The 15319-nt window shown below is 46.5% G+C and overlaps 2 protein-coding genes across 2 annotated transcripts in view; one reads left to right on the plus strand and one right to left on the minus strand.

Annotated features, from left to right (window-relative positions):
- ARSG (arylsulfatase G) overlaps positions 1-7279 on the plus strand; it is a 94839-nt gene extending 87560 nt beyond the window's left edge. Inside the window, exons 10-11 of the mRNA XM_006833736.1 lie at positions 910-1000; positions 7005-7279. Coding sequence (XP_006833799.1) covers positions 910-1000; positions 7005-7279 — 366 coding nt within the window. The remainder of the gene's footprint in view (positions 1-909; positions 1001-7004) is intronic.
- Positions 7280-9411: 2132 nt separating this feature from the next.
- Positions 9412-15319, minus strand: part of WIPI1 (WD repeat domain, phosphoinositide interacting 1) — a 34826-nt gene continuing 28918 nt past the window's right edge. The window contains exons 10-13 of the mRNA XM_006833606.1: positions 14572-14679; positions 13904-14022; positions 12483-12583; positions 9412-9459 (exon numbers count right to left, since the gene is read on the minus strand). Coding sequence (XP_006833669.1) covers positions 9412-9459; positions 12483-12583; positions 13904-14022; positions 14572-14679 — 376 coding nt within the window. The remainder of the gene's footprint in view (positions 9460-12482; positions 12584-13903; positions 14023-14571; positions 14680-15319) is intronic.

Below are 15319 nucleotides of genomic sequence, written 5' to 3' on the forward strand. Positions count from 1 at the left end.
GGTCCTACTCAGTAACCTGATTAACATTCTAGTGTGACTCCTGGGTCCTACTCAGTAACCTGATTAACATTCTAGTGTGGCTCCTGGGCAGAGATGATTGGTCCTACTCAGTAACCTGATTAACATTTTAGCTTGTCTCCTGGGCTGAGAGGGCAGTGAATGTTTTTACCTTTTCCTGTTCATCCTGACAACATGTCCAAAGTACAAGAGGTGAAGCCTCTCCATCCTTTCTTTTAAGGAGCATTCTAATTGTACTTCTTCTAAGATACATTTGTTTGTTTGTGGTATTTTCAATATTCTTCTCCAATGTCATAATTCAAATGTACTGATTCTTCTTTGGTCTTCCTCATTCTTTGTTCAACTTACACATGCATATGAGGAAATAGGCTATACCATGGCCTGGGTCAGGTGCACCTTAGTCCTCAAAGTGAGGACTTTGTTCTTTAACACTTTAATGAGGTCTTTTGCAGCAGATTGGCCTAATGCCACATGTCTTTCGATTTCCTATCTGTTGCTTCCATGAGTGTTGATTGAGGATTCTAGCAAAATGAAGTCTTTGCTCACCTTCATCTTTTCTCTGTCTGTCATGATGCTATTTACTGGTCATTTCTACACAGGACTCTGCAAATTATGTAACCTACCCGGGGATCAGGGACCTCATTTCCTACCCAGTGAGAGCATTCAAACGCTGGCCACAGGCAGGAACTCACTTAATGAATTCATTAGCAAAATCACAGATTCACAGACAGCCAGTTACAGACAGGCTGCAGGGAGCTGGCCTGTGTCTGTCAGTGTCCTGGGTTGGTGGGTGGGAATAGTGTATGTTGTTGGGAGGCTGTCAGGGACTGTACTTCCTAGGGAGGAGTTGATGTGGTTTTCTCATGAATTGATCCCACATCTCTTCCTCAGGTGCTGTTTCACCCCAACAGTGGGGCGGCGGGAGAGTATGGAGCCCTGAACACGGTGCGTCTGGAGCAGTACAAGGCTTTCTTTGTCACCGGTGAGTTGGAACCCCTGGCTGGGCCCAATCCCTGACTGGACTCTTATTCCCTGTCGGCACCCAGGGAGCTCTCAGCACCTCTGATGGTGTCCCCTGAGACCCTGGGCCTGACAGAAGGGCCCAGCACTGATCCTAAGAACCCACAAATACTCCAACCGGACCCTTCAACTGTTGTGTGAAATTTCCCAGCAGTCTCAGAGCTAGTTTAGCATATGGATACCGCGTTTCATTAACTGTCACTTTGCCTGAACAGGAAATAAAAGTTTGGAGACATTTTAACGAGCCATTTACTACAACAGGTTCAGAAGATAGACTTGAGATACCTACTTAGAAAACTGACAGAGGTCTTTCTACTGCATGGGTCCCTCTAGAACTTTCTTAAATGTCTGTGTATTTTAGAAACATAACATCGGGCGAAACACGCTATGGTCTGTGGACTGAATTCAGACTTTCTCCATCCTGGGTTCTCCCACTTTACCAGCTTTATTTCTCCCATCTTCCTTGGCCTCCAGTGAAAACCTCTTTGGGCTTGAAAGGCCCCCAGTCAAAGGCCACTTTGCTCATAACATTTCCTCTCATTTTTCCAGCTGGGTAGGATTTCCCCTCTTCTGATGGGAGGGAGAGAGCTGGTATTTGTCACATTCCGCCATATATGTTGTTCCTCTTGGTTGCCATTTTGTCTGCGCCAACTCATGGCAGCCCTCAAACCACCACACAGACCAACGATTCATATACCTGTTTCATTTCCTCCACTAATTCTCAGCTCGCTCAACTCAGAGATCCTTATGTTGTTTAATCTTTGTTGTCCCGAAGTGCCTGTCACACACACCTCGCACGAACTCAAAACATAACTTTAATGAATGCAAACAACACGCAAGAAGCAAAATAAAATCTGGGCTCTGGTGTGAATTCCAATTCAATTCTGTGGTTTAAAGTTAGAGCTTTAAAAATAATTCTATAAGAAAGAACAAAGATTATTTTCCTAAGTGTAAATAAATTATCTCTAAGAAACCTGGCCTAAAAACAAAATACATTCTCTGAGTTCAGATCATGAGGGATATTAAAAATGTCACAAGAACCTTTGATTCTCCAAACCTAAAATATGAACCAGTAAGGTATTTATTACGCTTTCAGACAAAAAGTTTCTCCATCTGAGCCCTTACATTATCTAAGAGGCATGGGATCTCCAGGTTGAGTTAATTTCAGAAAGAATAACTCTGCCAGAACACCCTTGGCACCATAACACTGGGATCCTAATGTTGCTATGAAGTCATAGGGCTGTTTAGAATGATCAGACAAACATGAAAGTTCCAGAAGGGCTGTTCTTCAGCGTGGTCAATCCCAGGAGAATCAGTGTGGGACGGAGACCTGAATAGTAATGATGCCTCTCTTCCCCACCTTTTAACATTTGCATCTTAATGATTTGAAATTGCTTTCTGATAAGCTGGAAAATGGATCCACCACTTGTCTGTCAATGTGTGGCTTCTGTGTGGCTGTGATGATAAAAGCTATGCTGGCAATATTTTAAATACCTGCGGGGTCACCCATGGTAGGAAAGTTTCAGCAGAGCTTTCAGACAAACTAGGATGAAGGGGAAAACTAATTCTGAAAGTTTAGTCACTGAAAACCTTATGAATAGCAGTGGAACGTTATCAGATATAGTGCCGGAAGATGAGCCCCTTGAGTTGGAAGGCACTCAAAATACCTGCTGGAGAAGAGTTACTCCCTCAAAGTAGAGTTGACCATAATGATGAAGTTGGAACAGGACCTTCATTTTCTGATGGGGGCATAACTCAAAATGAGAAAAAGCAGCTGCAAACATCTATTAATAATCAGAACATGGAATGTACAGAGTATGAACCCGAGAAAACAGAAAGTTGTCAAAAATGAGATGACACATATACTGATCAATATCTTACGTGTTAATGAGCTGAAATGGATGTTGATCATTTTGAATCAAACAGTTGTTTGAGTAGATCAAGGGGATACCGAATGGTTTGAAATCAGGGAAAGTAAGACTCTAGACTCATGGAAAGAGAAAGGCTGTGTGCTGGTGGCCAGGAGGCAGGCTTGAAGAATGTGTCCTTTGATTGTTCAAATGACTGAATATTCCTGAGTGTTTTTCTGTACACACACACCCCCCAACAAAACAACAACAGCAACACAGAGGGAATAGAAGCAAATACTGTTGAATGATGATGCACGGAGGCAATTGTAATCATTGCAATGAAATGATGAATGTAAACTATCACTCAATTCACAATAAAAACTTAAAAAAAATCAGGGAAGGTATGCACCAGGGTTGTATCCTTCCGTGTACTTATTTGATCTGTATGCTGAGCAAATAATCTAAGAATCTGGGTTATATAAAAAAGAATGTGCCATCTGTATTGAAGGAAGACTCATTAACAATTTGTAATATGCAGATGACACAACCTTGCTTGCTTAAAGTGAAGAGAACTTAAAATATTTACTGATGAAGATCAAAGACTACAACCTTCAGTATGGGTTGCACCTCAATGCAAAGAAGACAAAAATCCTCACAACTGGATCAATAAATAACATTATGATAAATGGGGAAAAGATTGAAGTTGTCAAAGACTTCATTTTGCTTGGATCCACAACCAACACTCATGGAAGCAGCAGTCAAGAAATCAAACGATGTACTGCATTAGGCCAATCTGCTTCAAAAGACCTCTTTAACGTGTTCAAGAGCAAAGACGTCACTTTGAGGACTAAGGTACACCTGACCCATGGCATTTTCAATAACTTCATATGATGCATTGCATTAAGCCAGTCTGCTGCGAAAGTCTTCTTTAAAGTGTTAAAGGGCAAAGCTGTCAGTATGAGGACTAAGGTGCGCCTGACCCAAGCCATGGTATCTTCAGTGGCCTCATGTGCATGTGAAAGTTGGACAGTGAATAATATATACTGAATAATAATGCTGAAGAAGAATTGATGCATTTGAATTATGGTGTTGGTAAAGAATATTGAAAGTACCATGGATTACCAGAAGGACAAACAAAACTATCTTGGACGAAGTATATCCAGAGTGCTCCTTAGAAGCAGGCATGGCGAGACTTCACCTCTCGTCCTTTGGATATGTCCAGAGGAACCAATCCCTGGAGAAGGACGTTGTGCTTGATAGGTTCAACAAAAAAACGAAAGATCCTCAGTGAGATGGAGTGACATAGTGGTAGCAAGCCACAATTGTGAGGGTGGTTCAGGACCCGGTACCGCCTCATTCTGTTGGGTACAGGGTCACTATAACAGACTCAACTGCACCGAACAGCAACAGCATTTTACACCTCAGTTCTAGAATTTTCCTTTTATATATATGCATATATAGTTTCCCTATCTCTACTACGAGTCTTTTTAACATTGTCTTTACCATTCTGACTGTTTCTTCCTCTAAGTCTTTGAACGTATTTATAGTAGCTATTCAAGTTTAGGGACTCCTGGTGTGGCTCTGTAAGATCAGCACTCGACTGTGAACCACAAGGTTGGCAATTCAAGTCTACCAGCTGCTCCTCTGAAACCCTATACAGGGACACTATGAGTCAGAACTAACTAGACAGTATTAACAACAAAAAAATGTAGGTTCTACTAAGTAGCTTATTAAGGAACCTCGGGTAGCATAGAGGTTACGAATCAGGCTGTGAACTGCAAGGTCAGCAGTTCGAAACTACCAGCTGTTCTGCGGGAGAAAGATGAGACTTTCTGCTCCCGTAAAGATTTACAGCCTCAGAAATCCTATACAGGGTCGCACACTATCAGGAGTAAGGAGTTAGGGTTGGGGCTATGGCTAGGTCTAAGACTAAGTCTAGGATTTCGTATAGTATTAAGGTTATGATTAGGACTTGGGTTAGGGTTAAGGTTAGGAATATGGGTTGGACTAGGACTAGGGCTTGTTCTAGTTTTAGGGTTACAGTTAGATTTATTTTATCAATTTGTTTTACATATGTTTACTTAGCATTTGGATAGCCTGTGTGCAAATTGTTGTTGTTAAGAGCTGCAGAGGTGGTTCCAACTCAAAGCGACCCTGTGTAGGGTTTCTGAGACTGTAAATCTTTGCAGGAGCAGAAATCCTCATCTTTCTCCTGCTGAACAGCTGGTGGGCTCGAATCATTCACCCTGTGGTTTGCAATCCAGTGCTTATCGTACAGAGCCACCGTACTGCTTTTTGAGGCTCTCTGGAATATTCCTTGAACATACGCAATTAAGGTCAGTCAAAGATTCGAAGGGAGTTTATAGGCAGATTTGGTGGATTCCCCTCCACTTTTATCCACAGTGGCATCCATGAACTCTGTCCTGTTTCACTTGAGGGTACAGAGACCACAGCTCTGCTTAATTCCCATCATGCCCTGCTGCACAGACTGGGGAGTGCCCCAGGGGAAACACCTTGGAAAGGTTTTCTTTCAAGGATCAAATCCCTCCCCATGTCTGCATGCTACTGCTATGTGCCATCGAGTCTGTTCTGACCCATAGTGACCCTTTGTACGGTTTCTGAGGAGCAGCTGGTGATCTTGAACCACCAACTTTGCAGTTCAAACTGACTTTGCAGTGCAGTGCATTAACCCACAGCGCCACACCAGGACTCATTTTCTAGGCATTTGGGGACACTTGCATTTCTGAGAGCTGGGAGTCCTGGTATGGTGCTGTAGGATAAACACTGGAATCCAAAGTTGATATGAACCACAAAGTGGTGGTTCAAACCCACCAGCCACTCCTTGGAAAACTTACACAGGATTGTAACCAACTCGACGGCACTTAACACCAACAACAATCCTTTGCTTCAAGGAGTCCTGGTAGCTCAACAGCTAAGCACTCAGCAGTTCACCAAGAGGTTGGTAGTTTGAACCTAGCAGGCAGATCTGAGGCAGAAAGACCTGGAGATCTGCTCCTGTCAAGACGACAGTCTGGAAAACCTACGGGGGCAGTTCTACTCTGTTACACCAGGGGCGCTCTGAGTAGATGATGTATGAGTATATGTTGTTGTTGTTGTTGTTGTTGTTAAGTGCCGTCGAGTCGTGGACACAATAGATGACAACCTAGGAAACCCTCTGGGGGCAGTTCTACTCTGTTACACCAGGGGGCGCTCTGAGTAGATGATGTATGAGTATATAGTGGACACAATAGATGACAACCTAGGAAACCCTCTGGGGGCAGTTCTACTCTGTTACACCAGGGGGCGCTGTGAGTGGATGATCTATAAGAGTAGTTGTTGTGAAGCGCTGTTGAGTCGATTCCAACCCATAGCGACCCTGTGTAGGGTTTCCAAGGAGCAGATGGTGAACTTGAACCACCGACCTTGCAGTTCAAATGACTTTGCAGTTTGGTGCATTAACCCACAGCGCCACACCAGGACTACCAGTATATAGTGACACAATAGATGTCAGCCTAGGAAACCCTCTGGGGACAATTCTAGTCTGTCACATGGAGCCTCTATGAGTCAAAAATTAACAGGGAGTACCTAACAGCATCCTTTGCTTACAATTTCTTTTCTTTATTCAATTCTACTTATTTCTTTCAGTTAGGTGTATTGTTTGTATAGAAAAGACAGCAACAGCACAAGTGATCTGAATCGTTCAGAGCCAAGGCTGTCGCCATCACCCCAAACCTTCTTAACAACACTGCCAGGTTCTAAACCAAGTAAAAATTGCATCCTCAACCTAAAATGAAATTATTCACCTTGACTTTCCAACGGAATTCCGTTCAGTACTCAAAAAAAAAAAGGAAATTTCCAAAAACTGAAATTTATTTCCAAAGGGCAATGATGAAAGGTACTTGGGTGAACATTTTAGTGGCTCTGAAGACAAGTCTCAAGAGGCTTGACAATCATTTTGGGCCCCAGGAACACCTTTAGGATGAGCAGCTAGGGCAGTCTTCGACAGGGAGGGTGGTCACTTGAATATGTAAGTTCGGGCACGTGAACTAGTATCTAACCAACCACAGCTCTGCTGTCTACCGAGTTGGCTGTGATGAGGTGTCTGCTTTTCCCTAGGTGGAGCGGAAGCCTGCGATGGGAGCGTGGGGCCGGAGCAGCATCACAAGCTCCCACTTATTTTTAATCTTGAAGATGATGCCGCGGAATGTGTACCTCTAGACAGTGGTAGCAGTGAGTACCAGGCCGTGTTTCCTGAGATCAGAAGGGTTCTTACAGGTGTCCTTCAGGACATTTCTGATGACAACGTCTCCAGAGCAGATTACACTCAGGACCCTTCAGCAACTCCGTGCTGTAATCCCCACCAAGTTGCCTGCCGCTGCCAAACTCTGTAATGGGCTCATTTTTTTCAGCAGGAGGAATGTCAGGAAGTTAGGTGGGGCTGGCTCATTTCCGAATTTGTTAGTTTTGTCCCACCACGGTGGCTTGTGCATAGCTCTGATACTGGAAGCGATGCCACTGGTATTTCAGATGCTAGCAGGGTCACCCATGGTGGACAGGTTTCAGCTGAGCTTCCATACTAAGAGAGACTAGGAAGAAAGGCCTGGAAATCTACTTCTGAAAATTAGGGGAAATGCTGTGGGTCCCCATAGCACATTGTCTAATACAGTGCTGGAAGGCAACACAAGATTGAGGATGCCTTAGCAGCTGGATTCTAATTCTGACTCAGTGACATCTAACAACAGTTAGATCAGCTTTAAAAATGTCGGAGGATTTGTTTCTAAACCACCCCTTTGCACAGACCACATTGCGATTTCTCCAAGCCACATGGGTCCTAACAACTGCTGAGCCCCATTGGCCTGGAGCTGATAGTGTGTGTAAAGGAATGCACCTGGGTTTGGGAGAGACTCAGGTTCAAACTCCAGCCTTTGAACACAGGCAGTTCAACTCCTCTAAGTTTAGCTGCATTAGTAACAGCTCAGCAGGCTGGTCTTGAGGGTTAAGTAGGCAGTGGATGAACATGCTGGGACATGAGCTGGGGCAGACAAGCTGTTAGTACACAGAGTCTCGCTTTCCTCTTTTTGGTCTCACTGGCCACTTGAGCACTGATTCATTCAGCTGGTATATCCAGAGCAACTCGCCCCCATCTTTAATATGCCTAAACATCACTGGCTCCATTGGTCTGCTGTGGGCCCAAGGATTAGGGAGGATACTTTGAGTAACAATTGTAAGAAATTCTCAAGATCTTGGAGAAATATGGGCCCATGACTTTGCTAGACCAGATATAGGTTGTTGATTCATAGCTTGGGGTATGTGAGCAGGATGAATTGGGGAGGGGAAAAGAACTTTAAATAAGAATACAGCCATTAAGACCTTAGCCACCATGAGGGCTAGACTGAACTCCATACTACTCAGTGGATAGGAACTGGAGAAGGGACTCTCAAGACTGCACAGCCTTGCCGTGCATCTATCTACCTGTGTCCTCTGGGTCCAGTGCCCGGTTTGGCAAAATCTAATAAAGAAATCCTCACTGTTGCTAAAATGAGTACAGGTTGGATTTCTTGAGCGTTTGTTGGTATAAACTCGTGATAATTAATCAGTGATCTCATACCCAAGAGGAACCGAGGCAGTATCCAGGGTATTGACAAAGTTTCTCACACAATGATCTAGACAGAGTGAGACTGTTTCTAGAATATTGTCAGATAGACTGCTGAATGTTGAGCCCCCTGGGTTGGAAGGCAGTAAAACACACAGTGACCGGCTGCAGAACAGGGTTCAGGCACACCATGATGAAGACGCGCAGGATGGGGCAGCCGGTCCCTTCTGCTGTACGTGAGGTTAGAGACTCAGAGCAGACCAGCCTGCGGGTAACAAGGGCTGTGGTCCGGTCTTGGTCTCAGAGGAAACAAGGTTGGAGTCCGTGCCCCGCAACCCCCTCAAAGGCCAGATGTCTGTATTTTAAAATTTTAAGAGTTTGCCTTCCTCTTAAGCCTTCGAAGAATAAATAGAACATAAATAAATATATTAAAAACTCAAAAATGCATTGCAACATGATTTTATTATTAGTGTCCTAAATGGGACTCAAAAGTAATACATGATTTATTCCAATCACTGCAAAAAATCTTCTGCCTGGCTAAAATAGTCTCTCTTCTTATATCTGTATATAATGTACAAGAAATACAATTCAAAGGTTTTTCCTATAAAGTGTTTCTTTTTACACAGCGTACATTTAAAAAGGATGCCCTTTCTAGTATAAAATTCTGGTTATAGACCAATATGGTTAGTTAGCATTTACACGATGGTTTTAACATATTTCAAACAGCGTAAGTGTGCGACTGTTGGCCGTGCCCACTGGCACCCAGGGTTGAGGGGCATTTGGTGAGGGTTCACCTGTCCTGGGGGTTAGGCGGCGGCACACACGCATTGCCTGCCCCCTTTTCTGCTCACACAACCGCGCCATTCTTCCACCTGGTTTTCTCCAAAACCACCTGACAGGGGTGTCCTGATTTCTGACATCTGCTGCTCATCATGACTGCTTCGATCTGCCCTTCTGACTTCCACGGCACAAGATTATCTACCAAAATCAAAACAGAGCGGCCTTACTCTTTCCGGGAAAGGCTGTTAGGAAGGTTGTGTTAGCAACAGATCTGACCCACATGGGGTCAGTGGGGAGAGACTGGCGCTGTGTGGCATGTCCGCCTGTCCACTGCCTGGCTTGTGGCCACAGAGAATCCACCATATGGCGGTTTCAGAAAATACTGACTGTATCTATATATACATACATACATACAACACGCGTGTGTTTGCGTGTATTTTTTGTAAAAGGCTCATCTTATGTGTAAACACAGACTGCTAATTCGTTTTCCATAAAATCAGTAAGTATTCTTGGTCCCAAGGTTCAGATGCTGCTCAGAAAAGGCAGTGACTTGTAAAATAATGCTTGTTACCGAGGCAAACAACAGATGCTCCTCTCCTAACAGGGCACCTTTCTAAGGTACTGGAAATGCCCAATTATGTTTTCTCTCATTGTTCTTGAAGCTGAGTGGTCCGATTCAGGGATGTGTTACCAGGACCCAAGGGGCCCTAATGACACAGTGGTTAAATCGCTGAGGCTTCCAAGCTACAGGTCGGCGGTTTGAATCCACCAGCTGCTCAGGGGAAGAAAAGACCTGGGGATCTACATCTGTAAGGTGCTGGTCTTGGGGACCCCGTGGGGCGGTTCTATCCTGTGAGCCGAGGGTGGCTGTGAGCCGAGCTGATGTGGCAGCCACAGTAACAAACCCTGCTCTTAAAGGCAAAAGCTCAGGAAGGATGTGCTGTATCTGAGCCCTGCTGTGCATTATCCAGGAAGCCTGTGCTTATCTCTCCAAGAGAAGTGATTTTAATCCAGAGATTCTCCCAAGTCTTTCCAGAATCACAGGAGTTTTTAAAAGTTGTCACTGAAAACGTGGACTCTATACTAATATTTGTGGTGTTGTTAGGTGCCATTGAGTCGGTACTGATTCATAGCGACCTTATGCACAGCAGAACGAAACATTGCCCGAATGGGGTACAAAGTCAGAGACAGGTTTACTAGCAGCTCCGGGTGAATGTCTCTGCCCACAAGGATGTGTACCAAGATGTCCATGTGGCCAGACCACCCGGGGGGTGTTCCTTTCCTAGCTGGTGAGATGAGGAGCCTGCCTGGGACCTGGCGTCCCCACCCCACTGCAGCAGGAACACTGACCTCCATAACGCCAGCACCCCACCGCCTGCTAATGTCTTTCATGAGTCCCTCAACTGAAAGGTTGGGTGCTCGAAGCTATCAGAGGTGCCTTGAAAATCCCGTGGGGTGCAGTTCTAGTCTACACACATGGGGTCACCAGGGGTCAGAATCAACTCAATGAAACTTTTTTTTTTTAACCCTTAGAGACCTTTGTTTAGTGACCAAAGATCTTGCTGGAAGGAAGTATTCCCTGGGTATAAATAAATACAAATCCCTGAAGCGATTTAAACCCATGTTCACTCCTTTGGTCTGGAGAGGGAGGCAGGACAAATGGTGCCCACCCAGCTTCTGGGCTGTGGGCAGAGACCTACTACTTAAGTACCTACAGTTTCTGTTCCCCAAACCTAATGCCTACTCCTTTCACACAGGTTTTCTTTGGCAAGAAACCACTTTGTAAAATGTGGCTCCCCAAAGTGCCCCTGTTCTGCACACAGAAGAGGTGGTGAGGTTAGCTGACCCATTGAGAAGATCACTCAATCACTGCAGATGCTTTCAAAGCAGCCCCAGGCTGTGACCCAAGGTGCTGGAGTGGAACCTAATGAGTGTCTAGGTCGCTAAGCCTCAGCGGAGCAGGCTGGGCATGCTCCTCCCTACTGCATCTGACGATCAAAACTCTACATTTGGTATGCACATCCAGTCCAAGGTTTATTTATTTGGGGCGGGGGGGGGGGGGGGGGGGGGGGTCTCAGAGACCCTCTTTGTGGCTAGTTGGGGCCCTAAGAAGTCAAAGGCAAAACTGAATGATCACTGGGCAGCCAGTGAATGGACAGTTGTTAGTTTATAATTATTATTTCTAAGACCCACTGAGCCTCACCACTGGGAAAGAAAATGGACTTGTTGGCATTGCATTTGGTAACTTGCCTCCGAGGAAATAGAAAGTTACATCTCAGCCCCAAATGAGGCCGGGTGCCATACAGCCCTCTACTCATGCTTCAATCACACACAATGGTTGTGCAAGGTGGGCCACGCACCAGTGTTTTTAACTAAATCTGCTTGTTAGATTGCCCATTGGATCTGTGGGAGAAAGACTCAGCCCTGCACCGCATCCTTCTGTGAATGGAACCTCAACATCAAGTACGAATGGCCCACTGAGACCCAAGAGCAACTTCTCTGTGGCTTTGAGAGGTTCTGCTCCGCTGGCTCTCGGCACCATGGTGGGAACACTGCCCCATCTCTGAAGCCTGTAGGCTGACTCCTAGGGAGGGTGTCCTGGACACCACACTTCACATGGAAGCTGGAAGAATCAGCAGGGAAGTCGGCCCCGCCTGGCATCCCTCCTCTGCAGTCTCAGGCCCCTCCACCAGGAGAGCTAGGGCAGGATGCTGGGAGGTTAGCCTCAGAACCCAGGTGAGAGCAAACACAGGTCTGTTCCTGAGGGAGTGCTGGACGTGGAAGATTCTGCCTGAGTGTCTGGGAAGGGGCGGCAGCCCAGGCCTTGTCTGGTGCACAGGGTCCAGCCCTGTTACAGCACCTTCAGCACCTGGAAGGCAGCATTCCACAAAAGCATCCTTAGGAACCCAGGAAAAGAAGTGCCTTACCCAGGCACACGTTCCTACCTCAGGAGCCATACCTGGCGTGCAACTGAAGCAACATTAAAGGGTTCAGGCCTGGGAAGGAAGGGGCCAGCCCACGGGTTCCTGGGTGTGAGTTCAGTGACTCTGCTACTGGGGTTTAGCATGACGAGACGCCTAGGGCTCATCAGCAGGGTCTGGGGCATACGGGTTTCTCAGGATTAGTGAGGAGGGCTGGTCACCACACACCACACAGCAGGGCTGCGCCGCTCTTCCAAGCACACAGACCAAGCTGCTCTCTTAGGACTTTCTAATGCTCACAGGGGGGAATTCATTCTCGTCCTCCAGACACACTGGTCCCGTAGCAAACTCATGCTCAGGAATAACCTCTCCTCGGAGCGCCCCGCCGTCCTCAGAATAACCTGGAAACCAAGGGTGAGAAAGAAGGGGCGAGTCGGAGAAAGTCGTGGAGCGGTCTGACTTACAACTAGAGCAACCATGTTGTCCAAGAGTCAGCCCCCACCCCATTTATCCTCCACCCCAGATGCCTAGTGTTTACACCTCTGTAGGATTCTCCGGGAGGCAGTGGGTTAACGCAACTTGCCCATCATCTTTAAGAACCTGTGTGAAGACTCCAATGGCCTCAGATCCCTAGGTGGTACAGATGGCTTTCACTCCACTACTTACTCGAAGGTTGGTCATTCAAATCCACCCTAAGATGCTATGGTGATCTATCTCTGTAAGATTATATGAAAACAAAACCTACTGCTATTGAGTCAATTCCAATGTCTGTCTACCTTGTAGAACAGAGGAGAATGCCCGAGGGTTTCTGATGCTTCTGGAAGCAGACAAGCCTCGTCTTTCTCTCACAGAGCAGCAGGTGGGTTCAATCCACCGAACTTTCAGTTAGTTAGCAGCCCAACACACAACCCACTGGGCCCCAAGATGATTCGTCAGTGTTGAGTCATATCTGACTCAGAGACTCGGTGTAGGGTTTACGCGGAACAGCTAGTGTGTTTGAATTGCTGACTTTGTGGCTTGAAGTTCAGTGCTGATCCTACAGTGCCAGACCTTAAGATGACAGCCATTAATTAAAACCCTACAGAGTACAGCCTCTACTCAGAATCACATGGTGTCATCATGAGCTGGGATCAACCTGACAGCACACCAAAGCCGGACCCACTGAGATCTGGTCAATTCTGACTCAGAGGGTTTCCACGGATGTACATCTTTATAGGGGACCTTGGGGCTGCGTGGTGGGTTAATGTGCTGGGACCACAAGGTCGGTTTGAACTGCAAGGTAGGCAGTTCAAACTTACCAGCCACTCCTCAGAAACTATACGTTGTTGTTATGTACCGTGGAGTCGGTTCTGGCTCATGGTGACCCTGCACAGGGTTTCTGAGGCTGTAAATCTTTACGGGAGCAGAAAGCCTCATCTTTCTCCCGTGGAACCGCTGGTAGTTTTGAACTGCCGACCTTGCGGTTAGTGCCTGATTCGTAACCACTACACTACCACAGCTCCTTCGGAAACCCTGTCCAGGGTTGCTATGTGTCGAAATCGACCCAACAGCAAACAACATCACATCTTTGTAGAAGCGGACAGCCACATCTGCCTTCTGGGGAGCGGCCGGTGGGTTTGAATCACTGACCGTTCGGTTCACAGTGGAATGTTCCTAAGTTGATGGCCCCCAGGTTTGTTTCTGTGTTTTGAGCATGGTCTCACCTGTGAGAACACACTCACCTGGCACCGTGGAGGCTGAAGATAAGCTAGGTCTGGCTACAGTTGCTGCGTAAGACTGAGGTAAGGAAGGTCTGAGGTCATTTTCTTTAAGCTCCTCTGCTGTTGCTGAGCCAAGCAGGCTAATTGCAGCAATTAGGGGGTGGGGAGAAAGAAAGAAATCATTACATATCCCTCCCATCGGCATGAACTGAGGTGCCTTCAAGGGCACGCATTCAGCTTCAAAATGACCCGCTTTTCTGTATGTCACACTCAAAGCCTGGTCCTTGGCTAGTCCTGGTGCCCTCGGGGAGGGCACTGAGACTTGCTAATGTGGAGGGCAGGGCAGGATAGCCTGTCTAGAGCGGGAAGGGACAAGTCAGGCCACCATTGGGTTCAATTTGGTAAACGCCCCAGATACCCATCATGCTCTGGGATAGCACAAGGAGGAAAAGGCCACGCAGGAAGATATCCCATTTTGGATGTTTCCCATCCTGGCGCTTTTCCAGGAACGTCTGGGGCAGGGAGGGCACCTGACACGGGGTCCGCCACCAATTCGAGGTTGCCACCAACTCGAGGTTTGCCTCCGAGACACGGAGGGCGGAGGTATGAAGAGACAGGCATCTTGGTGAAGTGGCAACTTGCCACACCAGCTCTTGAAAGCCTGTCTTTTTGAAACCTAACGTCTTCACCTGTGGGTCTTGATTAAAACGCACTCTCCACCATCCTGAGGGTCCAGGTTGTATATGTAGAGATGTCCATCGGAGGATGCAACCAGCAGTCTGGGCAATTTCTGGATCCTAAGGTAGCCAAGTGAAACATGCCCTATGACTATAACAAAGATGGGTAACGGATGGGCTTCATCTGAGCTTCGCTCACCCCATCACCCCAACTACGGCTCCTGCCACAAACACACCTGCACCCACTGACCCCAGTGCCTGGGTTTCTGGCTGCCTGTGTTCCGCCACGGCAACCTACCCTACGGACCCAGTCTTACGAGGAATGTTAACTGAAAGGTATGTGTACAGGATGTTCGGCCAGCTAAAACGTTAGTTTAACTGAGTGAGATGTTCTTTCTAATCTCTAGAAGTCCCTGGGTGGTACAAATGGGTAACACGCTTGGCTGCTAACCCAAAGGCTGGAGGTTCAAATCCACCCAGAGATGCCTCTTGAAGAAACGTCTGACTATCTACTTCTGAAAGTCAGTCACTGAAAACCCCGTGGGGCACAGCCGTGGTCTGGAAGACATGAGCTGGAAGCTGCTGGTTTGCTTTATCTATCTTACACACACCTGTGCCTTTAGAAGTTAACAGAAAAAGCAACAGTGCAAGCTTAGTTCACCATCTTTGCTGGCTCAATGAAATTGTTTTAATGCTTAAGACTTTCAGTCCACATCATTATTTATCCCTTGATAAAATATTCATGAGCCCCAGAGATGTG

This window comes from Chrysochloris asiatica, unplaced genomic scaffold (assembly GCF_000296735.1).
Source record: "Chrysochloris asiatica unplaced genomic scaffold, ChrAsi1.0 scaffold00007, whole genome shotgun sequence".
NCBI classification, from domain to species: Eukaryota; Metazoa; Chordata; class Mammalia; order Afrosoricida; family Chrysochloridae; genus Chrysochloris; species Chrysochloris asiatica.